Below are 23,264 nucleotides of genomic sequence, written 5' to 3' on the forward strand. Positions count from 1 at the left end.
AATTTAACTTAAGATTTTTACATTTAGATTGCTGCCTTCTCTGATAAGTACTGAAAAATACGTTCAGACCTCTCAAAAGCACAAGACTGTTTTCTTCCACTGGTGGAGACTCTTCTTGAAACAGAACTCAGCCACTGTTTCTGTACTTCTTCTCTTTGTCTTCCCCAGGTCTCTGCTGTCAGCTCTTTCCCAGTTGGCATCATGCTATTTTTCATCCCCTGCTGGCCTCCAGTTTTTTCGAGGAAAACTGTGATGGAAGCAGGTGGCCTTGAAAATATTCCAGGGAGAAGAGTGGTTCTTTGCTGGTGAATCTTGGGTGGCAAGAGTCCTGACTTTCTCTTCCCACCCACCAGGAACAAACCATGCTTTCCTATATAGACAGGAGCGTTTTCCAAAAGCCATGGCCGCTCTGTAGCTGTGGTATCCTGAGGTGCAGATTTCTTGCAACTTATTCAGTGGCTGAACTGGAAGGTGTCTGTGTTGTATGAAATAGGCATCAACACGATGGCATCTCAGAGCTCCTTCTTTGTGTGTTAGAAGTGATCAATGGGTGTAATGCTGGCAGATGGTTGTAGGTTATAGTTGTGAAATGCATTTGCTTTTGGTGTATGAAACTAAAATAAAGCCAGTGACAGCTAAATGTTGAGTAAAATTCTATGTACGGCAGCTCTGACTGACTTGGAAACCGCGTAGTTTCCCCGAAGCAAGAGTAAGTATGATAACACTTTAGGAAGTTGCTTGTGCAAGATTATTTTTTTGGTGACTCTAGTTCCAGTACAAGATTTTAGGCTCTGCCTTTGAATGTCTTTGTGGTTCAGTCTAAGTTCGTTTGTTTCGCTGCATTTTGTAGCATGAGACCTCACACAGAAGAATTGTCTTTCAGAAAAAGTTAATTAGGCTGCAGTTTTTTTAATTAACTTGAAGGTCAAGTATGTCACCACCACAAAAATACCACTCCACTCTACGTTGCCTCTACATGCTGACTTACCCGAGTAGATGAACTTTGTTGTGAACTGAATCGTTCAGGATCATATGGAGAGCTATCAGTTAGATAGATAGAACTATCGTCTAGCAAATTCTGCTTTCTGCCACTTCCTTTCACTTTTTTTTTCTCCCTGAACTATGCTTCTACTGTTTATAGGTCTGTGTAAATAGCGTGTCAGACCATCAGGCAGGGTCACAGTTCAAATTCTGGTTTGAGATTTCTCTGCGTTTGCTCTGTGGTGCTACTAGATGGCAGCCTTATTCTAAAGACAGTTCCTGTCTGTTCAGGCATTCTTACTACTCATGCTAGGAAAAGCCTGGCACTCAGTTTTCGGGGAAAGGGCACTGAAAGATTATTTTTCTTTAGAACATCACTCATTGATATCTAGCATGGAAGCTTATAATCCTGCTAGTGGGTGTTATGTGCTATCTGCACTGCAAGTAGATGGCTTCATCCATTGTGCGGGATGTTAGCTTTTGAGCTGTGAAAATCGGTAGACTAGTAATTTGCCAAGAATCAAAGAACTCTGAACTTTCAGTAGGCAATTTAATAAAAAGTGGTTTAAGGAAACTTGTCTTCACTTCCCCTGGAAGTCCCATATACGTACGTTTTCTTTGGTGTCAGATTTTACAAACATCTCAAATTTTCCTGTCATTTTCCAATACCATTATGGTTGATTACAAAAATAAAGTTGAAAATGGGGTAAGGTATTGGGGAGTATTTCACAGATCATCACCCCCCTGTGGCTAGGCAGAAGGATTCACAGAGATGGAGACTAGAATTGAGATATTTGCTTCAAATACCAGGTCGTAAACAAGGTCTTTGGGTTGGTTTTGCTTAGTGTTTTTCAGTATTTTTTTTCCCCTAGGGTTTTTTAGAGTGAAACAGCAATTCATGTAGGCTACTAGCAGCACTGTGTCTATTCCTTGTGTCTTGGACTGTACCTATCAAGGATGCTTAGTATCTTACCGCCTAACAGGACGTGGTGCTTGACCCTTGTTCTTCAGGATACTGATAATCTTTCAGGTATTGATACCCTGTGATTGAACAGTGTCACCAGAAAGCTGTTTTAAACCACTGTTTAAGCCTTCTTGAGTTTCTGTTCTCCAGAATACTATTCCTCTGCGTGTGTGAACACGTGCAGGTATTGCTGGTGTCCTGTTTTGTATCTTTGGGTGCATCTGTGCAAGTGTGTTTGGAATAAGAGTGGTTTCAAGCAAATCTTATGATAGTCTGTATTTCCAGTGCTTATGTTTGTACCATGGAATGGTCTTGTGGAGCAGGACACAGATTCCTTTTTACAAAACTCTGACCTTGAAGATGTCCTTCAACTGTTAGTGGGTGCTTGGTCTGTGGAACCACAACTACCTGTAGCAGGTGTTGGGCTCTCAGTACCAACTCTTGAGCTCTACAGTTCTCTTACTGTGCCTCACTTCTTGCATATTATGAAAATACGGAAGAGCAAATGTTAACAAGTTTAATCAACACATTCCAGGTGAGTCTAAAAGCAGTCTATCCTTCAAAGTAGTAACAATGTCATCAGTGTTTTGCCACAGGCTTCCTACTTTATTTCACTGTAGATCCTGGCAAGTAACCTCTAGCAAATCTAACTGTAGCATTTCAAGATGTTGCTTTCCCCAGTTGTTTGTCTATCCTTTCTTGAGGTGCTTAAGATGTGCCACTTAAGTAGCAGTGGTGTTAGGACAGCTCTAATAAGTAATAGAATTCCCCCCCCCCCCCCCCCCTTTTTTTAGGCTGTTATTTTCAAAACTCACTAGTAGTTACAGAACTTGAACAACTTGGCTGCCCCCAAATTATATCTGATTAGGCAGTATTTCTGTTGAAATGAGGATGATCAATTTTGCTGCCTTGTGGTTGATGAGACACTGCAGAAATACACTGCGTGACTTCAGTAGATACTGTGAATTCATAATGAACAGAGTATCTGAAAATCAATATACTAGAGTGTTTGGGTTTTCTTTTCCTGCTCTTTAAAAGGGTTGCTCATAGCTGCAAGCTGTTGATTGGGATGTGCAATCTAAGTAAGAAGCAAGAAAGTGATTAGGCAGAAGGCACTTGAAATGGATAAATCTGTATATTTCTTTTTTTTTCCTCCAGAAGAAAACCTAAACCTGCTTTCACCGAAGTTCTTTAATTTCAAGCTCAAAACATGGTTTTCATGAATCATTTGGTGTCGTCATGCAGCATATGCCCCAGGAAAAAGTCAGGTACCACTCCCTCATCTTCCCCCCAGCCTCCATAAGCTGCTTTTCTTGGTGCTTCTTAGCTTTGTATATAGAACATGAACTCCATTTTACAAAAGTTAACTTACTGCCTTTGGTCTCCTACTGTGCATTATTTCTCTCAATCATAACTTAATCTTTAATTTTGTTGTAAGGGCTAAGAAATAAATACTGTTTTTGATCCTGGACAGTGTTGAAGACCATAAAATGCTGTTAAGAGCAGTGAGTGTTCCATATACTAGGAGTATAAACATTAATAGTCTGGCAGTTTACCAAGTCTCAGTGGTTCTTGTTTTGTCTGGGAATAAACAGCTTTTGAATATTTTATTGAAAGTATCTTGCTAATAAAGAAAAATTTTCAAACTGAGATCAGAGTTGCTTTATTTGGAGAAGCTGCGGAGCAGAATGTGTGTGTGTGTCTGTGTGTGTCTGTGCACGTCTGAGGACGTGTAGTGATGAGCTGCGTGGTCAGAGTCTGCTGCGTAGGTGGTCTGGGCCCCATGTCCTCATCCTCAACAACAGCAAGCTCATGAATCTAGTCACTTCTCCATGTGTTTTTCGTTCGCTGTTGCTTATCCCCTTTTTAAAGGGATCGAGAGCCTCATCCAAAATACTTTGCTTACATTTCTTGGCGCTGACCAAATCACAAACTTGGCAACTTGTATGATGCTTACAGCGTGCTCAGTGCTATCTGCTGGCACACAGTTACTTAGCAACAGCAAAGCTCACGTTTATGTACAGCTCATGTGTATGCATCTAAATGTAGTTCTGGGGGGGTAAAAAAAGGTTAAAGGAGTACAGAGTTGTTTGGAGGGGGAAACGTTTAACAATTTTTTCTGTTCAGCCCTTTTGATTTTGAGACTGATGGCTATAGTACATATGAAAATACATTGCATAAAATGTTTTGTCTTTTAAAATCTTTATTAGTCATTGATGTATTACAAGGACTTGAAAACAAAATGAACAGAACCCTATTCCTACCAACTATAGAAAGATCAGAAATAAAAATAGAGCAAATGGAAAAGAGCAGGGGATGTATCCTTTTTTGAATGCCTGTGTTACAAAGGCATTACGGGGGAAAAAAAGATTATTTATCTGAATATGGGGAACCTGAGACAGTCTCAAAAATGATATATAGATATTTTGTGAGACTAACAGGTGGGTTGAGATTATATTAGATTAATTATTTCAGATTGTCTTTGATGCTTGTCAATTTGCTACTGCTTCTTTGCTGATCAAACTGTGATATCTTAAGGGGTTTTTGACAGCTTGCACTCTTCATGACTGCAGTAATAAAGCACACAAGCACAATCTACCTAAAAGGCCGCTGGCAGACTGTTATTGTATGATGATGACATTAATCTCAATTTCTGGGATTTCAGGCATGCAGTTCTCATTATTAGCTGCAGTGGAGTTTCCTTATAGGACAAAGGGAGGAAGGTAACTGCGGCTCACTCCAGACACGATGAGGAGGCAGGGACGGAGTGACTAAGCTGGGAATGGTGAGGATAGAAAAAAGAAAAGCTAGACTTAGCTAGAGAACGGGGAAGGGTATAATGGTGAGAATTAAAGATGAAGGTGTTAAGGCTTCTGGGAGAGAGACAGACTTGTAGGATATGTTGGAGAAAGCAATGCACGTGTTCAGATTTCTGGAGGGCAGGGCAAGTTGGAGAACAAAGGAGATGTGACTAGAGAGATGTTGTGTTTGTAGGAGGAGTAAGGTGGCTACTACTCAAGCTGTTCTCGGGACTGGAGCATTTGCTTTTTACCTAAAAAAAGTGGGTAGCTTGAGAAATGAATTCTCCAGAACCTATACTCTTCCCCCTCCCCCCCCCCCCCCCTTTTTTTTTTTTTTCTCTCTTGTTGTTTGGGTTTCCCCATCTGTATCCTTAGTTGTGACTTCACTGGGGCTTTTCTTGTAGGGAACAGATTGAAATACAATGTGGAAGATGAACAAGATCCCCCACCACCAATGGGAGTGGAATTGAGAGTATTTACCCTTGTTTTTCAGAGCTGCTTGAAAATGAGGGAAACATCTTGTAAAGAAGGTGTTTGAGGACAAGAATGAACCTAGTTAGTGGACACTGATTTAAAAGGAGGGAGGCCAGGAATTAACAATACAGACTACCAAAGTTAAAATACCTCTGAATTTCAAACTCGAATGTAAAGGCTCCTATAAATCTGATTTCCATGTGTATGTTTGTTGGACTTGTAATTTTGGTGCTGCATGTGTGCTTTATGGGGCTTTACTCAAATGTTGTCTTCTCTAGTAAGTAGACCATTGTAAGGAGAGGCTGTAAGTACCAACTGTGCTTTGTGGCTGCCTCAGAGTGGGCAAGAGGCTGAGTTAATTCTTTATTAAATAAAGTACAGAATGGTGTGCGTGCAGAGTTAGGAGCTTGATTAAAATCTATTATCCAATGCAACTGACAGCCTACGCATCCCGTCTTCTGGGAAACACTCTTGATCTGCTCCTCTCTCTATGGGGTTTTTTGAGGGCAAGCAGAGGAATGATGTAAAATTCTTTTGGTTTCGTGGGGGTTTTTTTGGTTTTTTTTGGTTTTTTTTTTTGCAAAAGGGTATCTCTCCACGCTAAAATCTAACAGGCAGTTGAATAGTAGATCTGTATCGCAATAAATGCTTTGCTAAGGAGAAGAAGGTAAAACTAGAAAAAATCACCTTACTTTTTCCTTCAGCTGTTTGTTCCTTCGCTAGTGGAGACTAGGAGGGTGCAGGCGCTGTCTGCCGCAGGATCCCAGGCGTGTTTGTTGCTGCCTGTAGGGCTGACCTGTGTAACAAGGCTCCGTGCTCTACAGAAGTAAAAGACTTACCCAAAAATTGGCCCCCGTCCTTGCAGGGAAGCTAGAGTCTGTCCTCCTTTGGAGCTTTTTAATGACTATTAAAGCCAGGTTTGCTATGTAATGGGGTATGCTTTGAATGCAGAATCATCTACCTGTGCTTGCCAGGAGACAAAGTAGATAATCACTTTGTTTCTTAATTTGTTTTTATGGTGATTGTGGCTGTTTTCAAAGTATTCACTAGGTAAGTTGACTTTTGTGCGTTTGTTCAGCTGCAGACGTTACACACACCCACTTTGGCAGCTGGAACAGAAGCAGAATAATGAAAGAATGAAAATCCGCTGACTGTTGTGTTTGTGCTTTGCAGGCAAGATTCGTTGTAGTGCAAATCTTTGTGGGCTAATGAAGTTAAAGCAGGGCTTTAGATACTATTCTTTTAAACAAAACCAGCCTGCCTAAAGCTGTCTCTGCTAGTGTTTCCCTTCTGAAACAATGACAGTGAATACTGCAGGTTTAAAAATGGAATATAATTTATGAGGCTCCTAGCCTTGGGGGTGAGTCCTTGTGCATATAAAATGAATATTAATGAGTTGGGGAGGCTTTCAGACCTGGCCTTTAGTACTAATCCATTGTGAGTGGGGCAGCTCTAGAAATGTGCTGACACGGGCACAGGGATCAACTGGGAATTGACTGCTCTTAGAAAATGCCTCATCAGTCAGTCTTCACAGGCTCCTGAAGGCTTGTCCTGATCAGATACAGAAGGGGACTTAAACGTTTCTGGTATCAATACTTTGCCTGCTGATTCTGCGTGTGTTTCCCTGGGAACACTCCTGCGTGCTGGCATTTGGTTCTGGTTTGGTGCATGGATGGAAGTGTAATGAAAGGGTGAGTTACTGGCAGAGTTTGAAAATCCCTTTTGGAAGAGAACTGTGAACCTTCAATTAGATGTTTTGGGCATAGTCGGTGACTTGAACTGGGTGACATCAGTGTTAGTAGCTCCCTGCCCAGATAATTAGTGACAAAAAGGCTCTAAAATATTTCAAGTGTGGGTGAAAGAAATGTGCCAAGGGACTAAAGCGTCTTATTTTCAGGAAGGAAGACACTTCGTATAAACTGCCATGTTAACAGTTTTAACGAAGAAATGTTGTTTAGACTAAATTCACCGAAAATGGGATGTGTATGTGCACCGTACCTCTCCTAATTCATGGAGGGTGGTGCTGTGAGATGAGGGAGATCACCCCAAAAATGCTGAGCCCCTTCATTTAACTCTGTAGTTAACACAGGAATTGACGTACCGCTCAGCAGCTGGTGAGGAAGGCAGGAGTCATTAGCAGCCTTGTAACATAACCTTTTCCCTTTTCTTGGTCTCCGCTCCAAGTGCGCTGATTTAGTGGTCAAACACCTCCCTTGGTTTGGGAGAGGAGTCTGGGAGCCTTAGATATAGCAGATTCGAAGAGTTGCTGTAACAGCTAAAGTACTAACCTTGATCTTGATTTCATTTGTTGGGTGTTACTTGCATGATTTTTGGGAAAGCGTTGCATTTATTCTGTAAGTAAAAGATGTCTCGTAAAGCGCGTACTGAAATAGCTATATGCAAAGTGAGCGCTTTCCTTGTCTCTAGCTCTTAGCATTCTGGGGCAAGGCACAGAGCTCTGTTTTCCTTTGTGTGTAAAACCCACTAGACTTTTCCCTAATGCTAAGGAAGGTGTAGTCCTGTGTCCATTGCCTGTTTTTTACCCACAGCAATACGTTTAACTTAGTGAAAAATGGGCAATTTGCTTGTTGTGGATTGGACGTTACACAGTTGCTGCTGGTTTGTTGCTTTTAATACTCTCCTGAAAACAGTTCAGAATCAGCATCGTAGGATCTAAAATGAAAATGGAGAGAAAAGCTCCAATTTTTTATATATTTTTTTTTTTATTCCCAGAAGCTAAAATGGAGAAAAAGCTAAGTCAGCGAAGCTCATCATCATAATGATTATATTCTTAGTATTAATTAATGAAAATACTGCAGGAAGGTGGTGTTTTACACTACAGTTCTGTATTTAGATCTGTTAATGGAAGGTTGCAGGCTGAGCATTGCTTGTTCCGGAGTGCTTGCCAAATTTCCTAAGGAATTCTCTTTGTCATGCGTCTTTCCCCTGTGGCATGGCGCTTACATGCTGTACATGCCTCTGCTGCCACATTAAGTAATAACATCTCTTTATTAAATCTAGAGTAACAACATGATTATTTGTGCTATTGGAATTAGTCACAAATGCATTGAAATACTTTTTTTATGTTTATTATTATTATTTCCTCCTCTGGGTCTAGGGGTCTCCTGACTCATCTGTTAAGCACTACACTTTTTGAATAGCCGTATTTTGTTTAATAGTTGCAATTTATTGTTTTCTTAGGGTCTGGAATAAGGGTCTTTAATTCATACAATCAGTTAACATGTTAACAAAAAAGCTTAAGGCCGCGTTCAAGAGCTCCATGCCCATGTGGATGGTCTCCTCTCCCACTGGGATGGCTGGATAAGGTCCCTTGAGCAAATGCTGGGACCACGGCTCAAGGTGCTGCCACAAAACCTGCAACAGCCTTGCCCTGTCCGGGCAGAATGGCTCAGCCGCATCGCTGCTGCTGACTGCTCAGATGATGCCAGATTTCCTGTACTGCTGTATGGATCTAGGTGATGCGCCTGGCAGTTTTGGGGCCAGTTCTAACCTCTGATTTATGGGTTGGTTTTGCCTTTTAAAAGGGGGAATAGTAATAATAGGTTCTAAAGCTCTGAAAATACGCTGTAAGCTAGGAAGAGTTGAACTCAGTTTTACAGGTGGAAAAGCCAAGACACAGAGATAAGAGAAATTACGCAGAAGTCTGGCAGTTGAGACTGGTTTCACGTTTCTGGAGGTCTAAGGCCAGCATCTCGGGGAGCCTCGGGTTGTCTGTGTCTCTGCACCAGGATGCTGGACTACCAACCTCTTGGTGAACTATCTTGCCTCTGTGAGCTGCGGTTGGATCATCCTGTACCCCGGGCCACCCCTGGCCGCCTCACTTGTTGGTTGAATGGCCTGAAAAACATCCCCTGCCAGGCGGTAAAAAATACTCGCAGCACAGCGAGCGTGGCCATCACCTTCCTGCCTTTGCCCTGTGGGAGTTCCTCATTCACCATAATTCGCTGGTTTTGCCTGTACTCACGTTAGTTTTATCTTTTTTTTTTTTTTTTTTAACAGCATATTGGCTATCTTGCTGTACAAACCCAAGTGGAAACAAAGCACTCGCTTTTGCTGTGAGAGGGGTAGCCAGATCTATACCCACACTTCTGGACCTGACATGTCTTAGATCGTAATGATAAAGGTACAGTATCTTCTCTGCATTGCTTGCTTGCTTGTTTTAGGGGAGAGTGCAGGTGCGCTCATGCTGTGGTAAAACACACTTCTATTTTGATTTAAGCAGTGAAGAAGTGGCCCGTGCTAAGCCCAGATACTGCTGTCTTGAGGTGCTTGCCCATTTGCTCGAAGGCCACTGGTCCATAGTGAGCAGCTGTCATTCTGTGTACCCTTGCCTGATGTCATTCAGGTTAATGTGCGTTTTTTAATGTTTGATTACTTGTAGCTAGTAATCAAACAGAGCCAACTCTGCTGCGGCTTGTTGGCGGAATGGGAAAGGAAGGCACAGCCCGGTTGAAAATTGAAAGTAGATTTACTTCTCCAGAACTTCCTTTCCTCCTTAGGTCATCCAGCATCTTGGTGTCTGTTGTCTTTATATGTTTGTATTCCACTGACACAATTTATAGGTAAGAAATCAAGGAAAAAAAGTGTGTATTTTACACAGGACAAAATAAAAAGGAATTGGTTAGCTGAGGACCAAATGTGTGAGGAGGAACATCATTTGGATGCATCGTGACTGCTTATTGATCTTAACTGTGTAGGTAGAGAAAAATTTAAAAGATTCTAAATCTAGGGGTTCACAAATACACCTGCATGGCAACATACACTTGTGTGAGTATTTTTGTTGGACTCTACGGTGTTTTACAGACTGAAGTGAATGGCTCTGTGCACCTAGCATCAGACTACAGAAACAGTGCTTGAAGGCATGAATAAGCACCTGAGTTCTGATGGAGGGTGGATATTTGTCCTTTCTTTGTCCATTTGTTTGTTCCCTTTGTTCCTATGCTTAAGAAATTGGAAATAAATGTCCACGTGGACAGTAATCTTAAAGTAAATATCCTGCAGCAATAATCAGTGTTGCTGAAAAAAAGAACAGTGGTCAATGACAGTCTGGTCACTGCTTAGCTGAAGCAAACACACTGTCCGTAAATTACAGCTGAAGCAAATTTTGACTTGGGCAAAAATAAGCTAAGGAACAGAGGAACACAGAGAAGGGACTCTTTAAGGACTCAAGAGATTTGACTGTCATCTTCTGTTGTTCCCGTGCCTTACAGTAGCTGCTATCAGTAACTCGGGAAGTGAGCTGCAGGGATGCGGGCAGGACCTGGTACTGCCGATAAGGAAGTGAAATGATTGAAATGCCTGGTGTAGTGATAGATAAGATGAAATGCCTAGTTCATCACACAAGCAGGATTTCAGTGAGATCCAGGGAGGCTGTGCAGCTTTATTCAGTAAAAGGCTGCTGGCGACGTGGGTGACTACCACACAGGCCCAGCGAGATGGGAACTTTATATCAGGAATCTTCCCTGCACAGGTCCCTTCGTCTGAGCATGGGAGGATTTTGTGTTTCTGATTACATAAAGAGATTTACGGTAAGGGACTCCGCAGTGTTTGGTTGTGATCCTAATTTGAAAGTAAAAACTTTCTGGATGGTGGTGCCTTTTGTGAGGTGCTCTCCGTGTGTGTGACATTCTTGGCCAGGGTGTGCAGCCTGTTGGCTTGCAAGACACCTGCCGATGGCCGGGAGGTGTTTCTGAAATGATGAGTGCAGGCTTTGCCTTTAGTAAATAAATTTATTTTTCGGGGGAGCCTTGGCACATTAAAACTTTTATTCTGAGTGGTCTATTTGTAGTATAGGATGCTGGGCTGCCATTCAGATTATGTGGAGGTGGCTTGTTACAGCTTTTTGCTTTAGTCACCGTATGTCTGAGTTTTAAGACGATGAAGCTGTTGGGCAGGCTCACACTGAGGCAGTTTAATGAGGAGCCAAATTTTGCATGAGCCCATTCGCCCCGCAGTGAAAGCAGTGCGGTCAGCGCGAGCAGCGGGCACTCGATGCCGGCGTGGCTCTGGGGTAGCACTTCGTGAGAGCAAACCCCGTTGTGCCAGGCTTTGAGGAAACAAAGTGGAAGAGTGTCTGGGACAGCTTGACCACCAATCGACAGACCATAATCCCTGCAAGGGGAGAGAGACACAGACACGTCACTAGTGGAAGAGAGAATAGGAATCGGCTTTTCTGTCACTGTAAGCGCTTCATCAAACCACGCTGTGTTTTAAAACTGTGGAGTTCAGTTTCAGTTGCTACAGTGGTAGGAGGTCTAGGGAAGCATGACTTCTGTTCTCCTTGGTTTGCATTTGCCGACTTTTTGAGTTGCTGGAAAGAGAGTTACCATCCAGACAGAAGCAGAAAATGGACTTCAGCATCCTTAAGAATGCCATGTACATATGCATGTAATCAATTACATGTATATGTAATTAAAAAAAAGTTGTAAGAGTTGCATTTTAAGTGAGAATAGATCAGATTGTTGTGGGTTTTTTAAAGCTAGTCTTTTTGAAAATTTTGAAGAAAGGTTTTCCTCATGTATTTTGCTCAATAATAGTTCTAATGGGCTTTCTTAAAGAGTTTGTAATCACCTTTGATCTTTAAGGAGCCAACGAACTAAATTAACTAAATCAACAGTAATAAACCAAATTCTGGCCCAGTTGAAGAAAAGGACAAAGATTTTTACTAATTTTAACAAGTCGGATATTATTCGGAAGCATGAAATTAATCTAATGTAATGTCATGTAGTGGGTTTAATATAGCCAAGGGTACAATATGATTTTTTTTTTTTTTTTTTTTTTGTCATTTATTACATGAGAAACAGAATGGCTCAGAAGACTAGGTACGTTTCATACCCCTATGGCCACGTGATTTATTGTCTATTTATGGCAACATAGCAGAAAAACATTTTGGTCTATTAATTCGAATATACTACTCAACTGTTCTTGGTGAACAGATAATGATGTGTTTAAATTGTTGATGTTCAGCTTTTTGTTAAAGAAAGCTATTAAGCAGCCTGAAATACATGCGATTTTCTTTTGCTTAATGCTGGAGGAGTGCAAATGAAAGCTATTTCAGGAAGGACCTCAGGAAACTTTTTATAGAATCATCAAAGCAAATGATCCGGGGTTTTTTGGACGAGTCATGTCTTGGGGGGGAGAAGTCAGTACTGCGGTTATCTGGCTACGTGGCATTCTGTGGCTTGGCTCTGTGTAGGTGAGAGTTAGTATTTTGCAATAATATGAAGGCTGTAATGAGATTCAAAATACCTTGTTTCTCTGCAATTGATCTGTTGGGTGACTAATTCTTTCATATTCGTTGCTTCAGTTTCCCTTTCTGTAAAACTAGTGATAATAGTACTACTTCTGAAAACGTTTTAAGGTCCACAGGTAAAAGCTGTCTTACATGTAGTTTGATTTATTTGTTTTCCTAGTCCTCAGTGAGCTAAGAATCAAAAATAACTTTGTTTTGGATGTCTTGCTTTGGATTACATCCCTCTGGCGAGTTTACCAAACTCATCGTGTTTCTCTCTCTGAAAATCATTGTGTGTTTTGTTCCCAGAGCTAGTGCTCAAATTCATGGAACATTATAAAGAGAAGGATGCTTTTGGAGGATGTTGCCAGCAGAGAGGCATATGAGGATAAACAGTGTCTTGGACCATATGTGCAGTTCTTACTAAAGTTGGTGAGAGCAGCTCTAATCTGTAAGCTTAATGTTAACCCCAGTGGGAGCTCTCTTCTCCCGTGTAGAATGGCAGCCTGTAAATTGGGTTTGAGCCTGTTCCAGCAGGAGCTGATGGGTGTATGTACACTTCTGATTGCAGTGGCTGCCATGTGAAACCTGTTTACATGTTTGTTGACTGGAGTCTCTTTCTGGCATAGCACTGGATGATCTGCCTGTTTGTACGCGAGCGAGCGGCTGGCTCGGCTGACCCTGCTGTTGTGGAAGGGCTGGTAGCACTGGGCAGGTCGGTAAACAGTGGCCTGAGCGTGTTTGCAGATTGCTTGGAAATTTGTGTTACTGCTGTGATGTACAGTGGAAGGTGTAGTTCATGCTCAGGCAATAGGATAAAGCATTTTATGTTTCCAAAATTGGACTCTGTTAGGAGAGGCAGTGATGGGAGCGTTCTAACATGTGCCTGAAGACCACATTGCCTGTGCTTCCTTCAAGCTTTTCCTTCCCGGGAGCTGAACCGCTTTGATGATCAGCTGCATCAATCCTTTTAGCCTTGGTGCTGCTGTGCTCACTCTTCTGCTGACTTGCAGGATCTGACTTTTATTTTAGGACATGGCCACTTAACAAGATACCTGAAGTTATCCAGCCCTTCACATAAGCTAATCTTGATGCCTCTACCCTACTACTTGTTTGTCGTAGCCAGTGTGCATTCCACTCTCTCTTTTTTGGGGTAACACCTTGCTGATTTTTGCTACTCAGACTTACTTCTGGGAGTCCTGAGTAGGGTTATTTAGAACTCCTTGGGTACTCTTGGATCACATCTTGCCCTTTGTGTATTTATTTGTGAATGTCTTTCGCTGCGCCACACAATACCCTTTGTTTTAACCTGTCTTTGAACGGTTGTCTCCCGTTTTGTGTAGTTATTTGGTGCTTGGATTACAGAGCTGCTGGGACAGGCCTGATGGAGACCAGGCCTTGATAGCTGCAGTTCAGGCTTCTGTTTACTGGGGGAGTCACTCCTCCGCTCGGCAAAGCCGATCTGGGATCCCAGGCTCTGGGGTGATCTGCCGTCCTTGGGTCTGGAGTCCTGGGCAGGCAAGGTACAGCCTGCTACGGAGAGCTGGCAGAGGGGTGGACAGACTGAAGCAAACAAACCAACCAGCCCTTAATGAAAGGGGTGAGCCATTTTGAAGGACTGGGATTTTTAGAAAAATACGTGGTTGGAAAATTTCTGAGCATCTCAATTGTGAACAGCATCTTTCCAGGCTTTGTGGCAACTCAACAGAAAGATACCATGTGCTCCAATTCACATTTTGCACCAGTGTATAGTGGCTTGCAGTCTATATATTTGATTGAGTATCCTTTCAGACCATTCGTATCCCAGAAGCTAGAGTATTAAACTATATATAGTCTCTGACCTTAAAGACAGGTTTGTTTTCACCTTCTCCCATGGCTGAATTGAGATAGCAGGAGCTCGCAGGTCCTCCTGCTGTTGTATTCTATATTTGTGTCTCACCTTGCACTCTGTCGTTTTGTGTCCTGAGCAGTACACGTGCTTTCTGGCTCATCCAACTTATTTAAGCGTGCCTCTGGCCTCAGGTACATACTGTCCTGAATGCTGCTGTTCAGAGACCTGGTTCTTCCCAGCACTGTTGTTGCATACTCACTGGTATTGTATGGGGTGGGGCAGAATTAAAAAGAAATGCTCTTTTTCTATAAATAGCTGTGTTCTGGATATTTTCTTGGTGGGTTCCTGTTCCCAGTTTCAAATTAAGTCCCCCAGAAGCCCAGCGTGAGGAGCTTCAGCTTCAGGGTCCTGGCTAGTCCTCAGCATCCTCTTTAAAAATTGGCACAGCTTGAATTGCATCTTCCTTGACTTCTCTTGGTGTAAAAAGAAAATTGTTTGCTACAATTTTGATGATTGACTGACTTTCTTGTTTCTGGGTTTGCTTTATACAGAATTATCAGTCTTAGGGCCAGAAACCACTGGCACAAGTTATCAGATGGCTGGCTGTGTCATCCTGCTCCGCAGGGCAGTTCTGAACCACGGCTGTCAGTGACCATTTGTCTTGGCAAGCTAGGCAGAAAGCTGCCCGTCATTGCTGTGGGGCATTGAGCTTGTTCCAGTGCGCTTTCCGCTGGGTTATGGTCCATGCAGAATTTCATAAGATCCACTCTTCACTAGATGCAGTTTAGAGAAACTTGTGCAAAATCTTCCAGTCCCTCCTTTTGTGGCTGAGCTAGAGCCAGGGAGCTCCGTGTTTTCACCATTTTCGTGGACTATGTGTAGAGACTCTTGCTCACCTCTCTGCAGAATGTTACTGCAGTCTTCTCCAGCATCTAGCCCAGCATTTTAATTAGTCTCCTAATTTCTCAGACTGAGAAGATCTTGGTGCACTGTTGTTAGATGTGTGGCTGGCGCTGCCCTACTACCCTTTAGTGACAAATACTCCTGCTATCAACTAATACGAAATCCAAACCATGTATATCCTGGAACTTTTATGAATAACATTATCTGCTTGCTTTCCTCTGAGTGATTTTTGGTTTATGGTGCCAGGACTCGGTGCTGCTTTTTCAGCCTAGCACTGGTAATCGGTGTATCTGGGTTTATACCACAGCTGTCTCTGCGATGCATCTGGAGATCAGTTGGTCACTGATCTAACAGCAGAATTGCAAAACTGACAGTTTAGTAGGTTTAATTCAGGAGCTTCTTATGTGTGCAGAGGACCTTCGATGTGGTTGCTTAATTAATGCTCTGGAGTCTGGCTGTTGATCTAAAGGAGCAAGGTGGTTCAGAAGCAAAGCTTGCTGAGTTCTCATGGAAGCCTTGCGGATATGGCAGTGGAAATGGCTGCATGACCTGTGCTCTGGATTTCTGGTTTTGCCAGACATTTGTACTGAGATACCAACTTTAGGTGGAAAAAATGGATCACTGTGCTTAGTCATACCACTGGGGCCCTAACTCAAGGCTTCTAACTCACACCCAACTGTTCTTGAGCTATCTGCTTTGGAGAGAGAAACTTAAAATGCCTTCTCATTCCTTGCTCTGGAAAGCCTGATGCCTGTTGTTAGCTGCTTTCTGCAGTTTCACCGGCATGTGGTCTAATTTTGTTTTAGGCAAGCTTGTAGATGACATTCTTTTATTTGCTGTATCTTTCTTCCAACTTGATGAAAACAGTTATAAATTTAGCTGGCGATCTTTTGCACATCTGAAACGGATGCGGCATCTTCTGTGGTTTTTGCCAGATGTTTAAACATTCACCTAAAGGCGTGCAAGTGGCTTCTCTGTATTAGATTATTGAGAAGAGTTTGCAGAACCACCAGCTTTTGTACACAAAGTCTTTTACCCTCAATCATTTTCAAAACAGAGTTTGTGTTGAGATTAAGCCTGAACTAATGAAGTTATTCCTGTGTTTGTGAATGATGTCAAAGCAAAATGTCAGAGGGATCTAAATCAGCAGGTGAATATAGCACATAACAGACTTCGTTATAGGACAGATGACTGTTTACTTGATCTAGAATTTTCTTAACATGGTGTTCTAGTTTTTAGTGGGAAATAGCAATGTCAAGGAGTGTTCTTAAAAAAATAAAAAATTCTCCTGTTGTTAGGTTTCTGTAAAGCCTGTTATTAGCAAGGAACAGTGAGCACTGCACTTGGTGTTTGGTGTGCCACGACAACAACTGTCAGGTGGAAATGTGAGAAAAAAATCAATAACTGAGACTGTAGCTTGCACAAGGCCTGAAATGATGGCATTAACTGCTGTTACAATTATTTGGGAAAGGTTTCCAAGAGTGTGTCAGTAGCCAAGGCGTGCTCAAGTCTAGTCAAATGGCTTGTGAGTGGCTGGAGGCCACCTCTCACGTGGCTGTCCACGAGCACTTCGTTCGCTTGATTCCAGTGCAGTCTGATGGGATTTGAGGTGCTTGTGTTTAACTTTTCGAACGCTTTCAAATACAATGCGATGTAAAATTGCATTGGAGGTGATCATACTTCAGTCAGTAACTGCAAAAGGCAGAAGGGTGGCTGGGGGAACAGTATTGCTGCCTTTTAGCTTTGGAAATATAAGTGGAGGGGCAAAAAAAGTTGAATATATTCTTAGAACAATTGTCAGTCATGGTATTGAGAAAGGCGAGGTTGGAAATGATGGTTGCGAATTAGCAAGTCAGCGCAGCTCTGTGCGTGCATTTTTGTGGTAATTTTTCAGACTTGAAGCTGAAAAGTTCTGAAGTAGGAAAGGAACAGAAGACAACACAAAGCACATTGCAATTTGGTGATTTTCATCTTCTCAAACAAAAGTGTGTTGCTGGCAAAGCAGAGGCTTTTCTGAGGGATTTGATTTGAAGCCAGTCAAATCTCAAGTCAGCAAGAACAATTGTGCTGGTTTCAATATGTTTTGGAGTGAACTCTGGATTATGTAAATTTTTTGTTCTGAAAAGTTGACTGTCTAGAAATAACCCTTTCTTATGCAACAGATCTGTTCCCTATATATTTATACTGAGAGTCCTGTCGCAAATTCTTGTCACTGAAGTAATGTTTTTACCAATTTTATTCCTCTCGGCACTACTGCACAGCCAAGGCTATTCTTCTGCTTTGTGGTGGATCCCTACTGACTTACAATTAGTTGTACCTGAGCAAATTGCCATAGACACGGGAGCTTTTGGCAGGTTTAAAAAAAAAGTGCCTTAGGGTTCTCTGCTGAGCTCCTAGTAGTAGTGAGAAAGCATCATGTAAATGAGGGGCTTCTTGAATCCAAGGGTAGCTTTTGTGGCTGCCCATTAAAATCTGCAGGCTTTACAAGGAACTGACCCCATTAGATATAAAATCACTCAAATTCAGGGAAAGCAGAATGAGCAGCGTGACTTTTCAGTTTCTAGAAAAGAGCTCTTTGTTGGGCGGTGTGGAGGAGTGGGAGGATGAATCCTTACCACCACACATTACTGATTACCACTCTTCTGTGGGTAAAAGAGTTCAGTAGCTGCTTGGGTTTAAAAAAAAAAAAAAGTTTGAAAAAATGGAAATCAAAAGTAATGAGACAGCTGCTTGATGTAGTTCCTGTGGGCAACAGGTTTGGGGGTGAAAATAAACTCTGGGGTCAAGTGAGTGTATGTGGATGGGCAACAGGTGCTCTCTTGGCCTCCCAAGAGGCAAAGTAACCTGGAGGAAGGACTTAAAGGTTCTTGTTAAGCCATGTGGGCAAATGGTAGGCAGTGTTATCTAGCAATCTCATCACTTTGATGTAAATGAAATGTCATAATTGATCTGTTCAGCTATCTGCTGTCAGCTGCTTGACAGAGATGCATTACAATACTACACACGATCTCAGATTCATTAACCGATCCTTCGCTGTGCCACTGCCTGGGAGCATTAGCCTTAGTTTCAGTAGTTTGAAAAGGGAATAAAGTAAGGGAGGAAGAAGTCAGGGCTTGCAAGACTGTTTCACAACCTACTGTGTTAACAGTTTTCTGTCATTAAATATACAGAAAAAGAAAAAAAAAAATATTGGTGATTGCTGAGATTTCGTTGAGCTGGTACTATAGGAATGTACTGGTGTGAGCTAGGCGGTATTGAAATCATAGAATCATTTAGGTTGGAAAAGACCTCTGAGATCATAAAGCCCAACTGTTAACCCAGCACTGCCAAGCCCACCACTAAACCATGTCCCTAAGCACCACATCTATGTGTATTTTAAACACCTCCAGGGATGGTGACTCCACCACCTCCCTGGGCAGCCTGTGCCAATGCTTGACCACCCTTTCAGTAAACATGTTTTTCCTAATATCCAACCTAAACCTCCCCTGGTGCAACCAGAGGCTGTTTCTTCTCGTCCTGTTGCTTGTTGTCTGGGAGAAGAGACGGACCCGCACCTGCCTGCAGCCTCCTTTCACGTAGTTGTAGAGAGCGATAAGGTCCCCCCTGAGCCTCCTTTTCTCCAGGCTGAACACCCCCAGTTCCCTCAGCTGCTCCTCATAACACTCATGCTCCAGAGCCTTCCCCAGCCTTACTACCCATCTCTGGGTACGCTCCAGGACCTCTACGCCCCTCTTGAAGTCAGGGGCCTAAAACGGAATGCAGTATTCAAGATGTGGCCTCACCAGAGCTGAGTACAGGGGGACAATCACTGCCCTGGTCCTGGCTGGCTACAGTGCTTTGGATATCAGCCAGGTTGCTTTGGCCACCTGGGCATGCTGCTGGCCCACATTCACCTGGCTGTTGACCAAGACCTCCAGGTCCTTTTTCACCAGGCAGCTTTCCAGCCGCTCTTCCCCAAGCCTGTAGCTTTGCATCGGGTTGTTGTGACCCAAGTGCAGGACCTGGCACTTCTCCTTCTTGAACTTCATACAATTGGCCTCAGACCATCAATCCAGCCTGCCCAGACCCCTCTGCAGACCCTGCCGACCCTCAAGCAGATCAACACTCCTGCCCAGCTTGGTGTTGTCGGCAAACTTACTGAGGGTGCACTCGATCCCTTTGTTCAGATCGTTGATAAAGGCATTAAACACAACTGGCCCCAGTACTGAGCCCTGGGAACACCACGTGTGACTGGTCACCAGCGGGATGTGACTCCATTAACCACCGCTTGTTGGGCTCGGCCATCCAGCCAGTTTGTACCCACACATGCTCCAAGCCATGAGCAGCTGGTTTCTCCAGGAGATGCTGTGGGGAACTGTGTCAAGGGCTTTACCAAGGTCCAGGTAGGCAACATGCACAGCCTTTCCCTCATCCCCTAGGTGGGTCACCTTGTCACAGAGGGAGGCCAGGTCTGTCAAGCAGGACCCATGCTGGCTGGGCTGTGCCACGGTCACCTGGGGAGACTGGTGGTGCTTTGTAGACCCTGTTATTGTGCAGGTGGATTTCAACCAGCAGCTGACATGAGCGATGTGTTAAATATCAGGTTCCTGACCATCTAAAGCAGGTATGGGCCAGTTCCTATGAACCTACGAGGTGATCCCAGCAGGAAGCCCAGCTGTTGGCCTAGATAGACTTATCTAGACTATGGTGTGTCTTGCCCTTGGAAGTTATTCCTCTAAATGAGAGCCAGTGCCCATTTCGGTGCTTGCCATTTATCATGAGAATTGGTCTGTTGCTGCGCCATTACTCTGTGGATATGATTTATTACCTTTCATGTGTCTAGGAAACATGCTGTTCACGAGAAATTACTCCTCGGTGTAGGGCTTAATTTTTCAAGAGTTTGGGTGCCCTAGAAAAGCTTAGTTAACCCTTTCAATTTCTGGGTGGAAAACTAAGCAGTGCATGTTAATGAGCTGCAGCAGCTAGATGTAGATTAAGTAGATCTTTCAGTGTAACTTGAAAAAGTTGACAGCTGGTTTCTAAATATGTAAAAGTTATTTATTTTCCCCGAGTAATGTTTAGCAGATGTAGCCAGATTGTTTTGAGCTTATCTGCTGTTTGATGTTTTTCTTTTTGTGAGCTCCTGATGTTTTACCACATTAAGTTCTTTATCTCCTTAGGATCTCTTGCATTGCAGCCACTGCAAGCTTCTCCCAGAGCCCCCAAGTTCTTTAGTGAGCTTTGGCTTGGTTTAGGCTGTATAAAAGATTATATTTTCATTTACCTACACATTTGCAGCCATCTCCAGTTTTACTGTGTGTTGGAAGCAATGCAATAATCTAATGAGATGATCTGTTTGAGCAGCTGGTTTTAACCTCTGTGACATTTCTTGTTTGGGACTTAAGCCTCCACTGTCACTTTAGTACATGCTGTAAATTTTTCTTTTTTTTTTTTTTTTTTTTTTGTACTTTTATTTTCATGCCATCTTTGTGTTTTTTCCATCCTTTGGGTCAGAGCTAGCAAGGTGGGATCATAACTGAACTGTAAGATTGTAGATTCTTTGCATTGAATGTGAATTTTTCTCATTTTCGGACATCTCCCTCACAACTGGGAGAGTGTGCGTGAGGCTGAAGCCAAAGAGGAATAAATTCTTCTTTCCCCCTTGAGAATAAAGCTGCTTTGGCATCATTGGTTCAAGGTCACTTGTAGTTCTGCTTCTCCAGCGTTTGTGTACCTTTTATCTGGCACTCCTGAGATACCTTTGAAATATCTCCAAAATATCAAGTATCGGAGAAGTTCATTTCAGTTCAGCTCTTGATGGGACGGAGGCAGTTGCCTACTCACTCCAGATCACAATGCTCAGGCTTTTTGTTTACCTGGAAGAAACAAGCACAAATCCACAGGAGACCAGTTATCATCAGAAGCTTTATTCCAGTTACATCCAAATTATGGTGGAGCCTTGTGGATCGCCGGTTTATTTTGCCAATGACAACATGGGGTGGCTGAGCATAGCTCCGCAATCCACAGAGGTCCTGCAAGGTTCACTGGTGGTCATGGTTCAGAAAACATTTCAAGTTCTTCAGATGTAGTTTGGGGGGTATCGAAAATGAAGCAATGCTGTTGCAATATGTAAGTGCAAAATGTCATTACAAGCAATGGCTCCTCACAAAGGAAAAGTTAGTTTAATAGGCTGTTGCATTTGTTACAATAACCATACTTTTTTGGTGATGTCTAAGGAGGGATGTACCATTATCCGTAGTATGGAGTCAGGCAATTTAGGATTTTTCTCTTATTTTTTTGTTCAGTATTGGAAGGCTCAAGAGAATGCTTTCTGCAGGCTGCCCAAGCGAGATCCAAACATTGGGCACTAAATCAATGTTCCAAACAAAAATTGCCTTCTATTGTAATGCAGAGCAAAAGGAATGGAGGATTTGTCCTGCCAGTATTTGAGCATATTATTGTCCTGAAGACAAAACCATCAGATCCATTGGGGCTGTTTTTTCTTTTGTGTGTTTGCCAGCAGTTCAAAAGGAGTGGAGAGAGGGGAGGTGGAAATTTAAAAGAAAAAAAGAAAAGCTGACCTTAACAACTTTGTGACAGATGTTTAAAAATCTTCAGTGTGGGCCAGTTAAGGTGTCAGCGTTCTCTGTCCTTCATTCCACCCATGATTTTGCACTTGCTTATGGATGCAAAGTATAATGTAAAGAGTGTTACAAGTTGAACAGCTGTATCTGAGTAGGAGGCAGTTTTGGCTGTATCTTCCCTGTACGTACCTCAGACAACACTAGCAAGGAATATTTGCTGGATGTAGCAAGAATTCTCTATAGTGCATCATCTTATACAACTCTCATTGCACTGAGTAGGTGTTGGGTGGTGAAATCTGTTCCGTATAGCTGGAGTATACAGTGCGTGTGGCTGAATCTAGAGTAGGAAGATATGGTTCGTCCCCTTGAGCTGCAGTCAGGCAAGTCTGCTTGTGTAAACTAATATAAATTCAGAAATTTCCTTTTTTTAAGTTCCCTTTTTGCTTTACATAGCATTTACCGTTAGAGTCCATTATATCTGAGGAAGCTGAAACAATCAGTTATATGAATAGTAACACTAGTAAATAACAGTGGGGCAGCTTTTTTGATCTCACTTGTTAAATAACTAAGGTGGTGGTTCAGGATTTCAAAAGGCTCCCATTTGTCCACAAACACAGGCAGAGGCCGGTTCTGCACTTTCGTTGTACTTGCATTGTTTCACGGCTGGGCATGCTGTGCCTGTAATAGCACACTGGTGGTGGCAACTGAAGGTCTAAGTATGTGGCTGTGGGTGACTTTCTGTGGCTGGGTTTCCGTATTGGAATATTTGCTGCAAGTTGTCTGGCTTTAAATATAACAATCTAATGACTCTACCTTTTTCTTTTTGTCCCTGAAAGGACAACATTCAGCTGGTACTCTTGATTTAGTAAAAATGGTGCCTGTTTTGATTACTTGTCATCAAGCACCTTTGTGGGCTTGAAGAAATCAATTACTTAAAGGCATTTGGCTGAAAACTCTGGTTCTTTAAATGAAGTAGTAGAGTTCAAAAGCTTTTATTACCAATGTCCTATACTTTCAAGACAGAGCTGTATATTTTGCTGCACTGTATGTTTGATTATTGAAGTAAGATTATATGTGATATCACAAAACTTATGCCTTACTCTCGCAGACCCCTGTGAAAATACCAGTGACTTCAAAATACTTTTTTTTTGGATCAGGAGAACTAACATGGCCACGTAACAAAATGTGGGGTTTGGTTTTTTTCTTTGTTGTAAAGGTAGAAACCCTTGTCTTAAAGAAGTGGCAAGGACGTATCATCCTCTCAAGAGGGTAATTTTAATGCTGCTACTACTCTGCAATGTGTAGAGGGAAGATTTTAATTTCTAGAATGTCCTATCTCATACAGCAAATTCACTTTAAAAATTACACTTTCTTCTTATATGCTCCTTCCAAAAATGAGGAAAGGATTGGAGGCAAAGGGATGCTCAGTGTCCCAAAGCCCATGGCTTTGGTGTGACTGTTGTTCTGTTGCACCAGGACTCCTGCAGCAGCAGTA

At 42.6% G+C, this 23,264-nt stretch overlaps 1 protein-coding gene across 2 annotated transcripts in view; it reads left to right on the forward strand.

Moving 5' to 3' along the window:
• The first annotated feature begins 9,235 nt into the window (after window positions 1-9,235).
• Window positions 9,236-23,264, forward strand: part of MYLK3 (myosin light chain kinase 3) — a 36,422-nt gene continuing 22,393 nt past the window's right edge. Inside the window, exon 1 of one of the 2 annotated variants that reach the window (XM_027813171.2) lies at window positions 9,236-9,364. In XM_027813171.2, coding sequence (XP_027668972.1) covers window positions 9,356-9,364 — 9 coding nt within the window. In that variant the 5' untranslated portion in view covers window positions 9,236-9,355. Of the gene's footprint in view, window positions 9,365-10,602; window positions 10,770-23,264 lie in introns of those variants that run through there. The other variant, XM_014284576.3, reaches the window with a different exon arrangement.

The sequence above is a fragment of the Falco cherrug genome, chromosome 14, assembly GCF_023634085.1.
Source record: "Falco cherrug isolate bFalChe1 chromosome 14, bFalChe1.pri, whole genome shotgun sequence".
In the NCBI taxonomy this organism is placed as follows: domain Eukaryota; kingdom Metazoa; phylum Chordata; class Aves; order Falconiformes; family Falconidae; genus Falco; species Falco cherrug.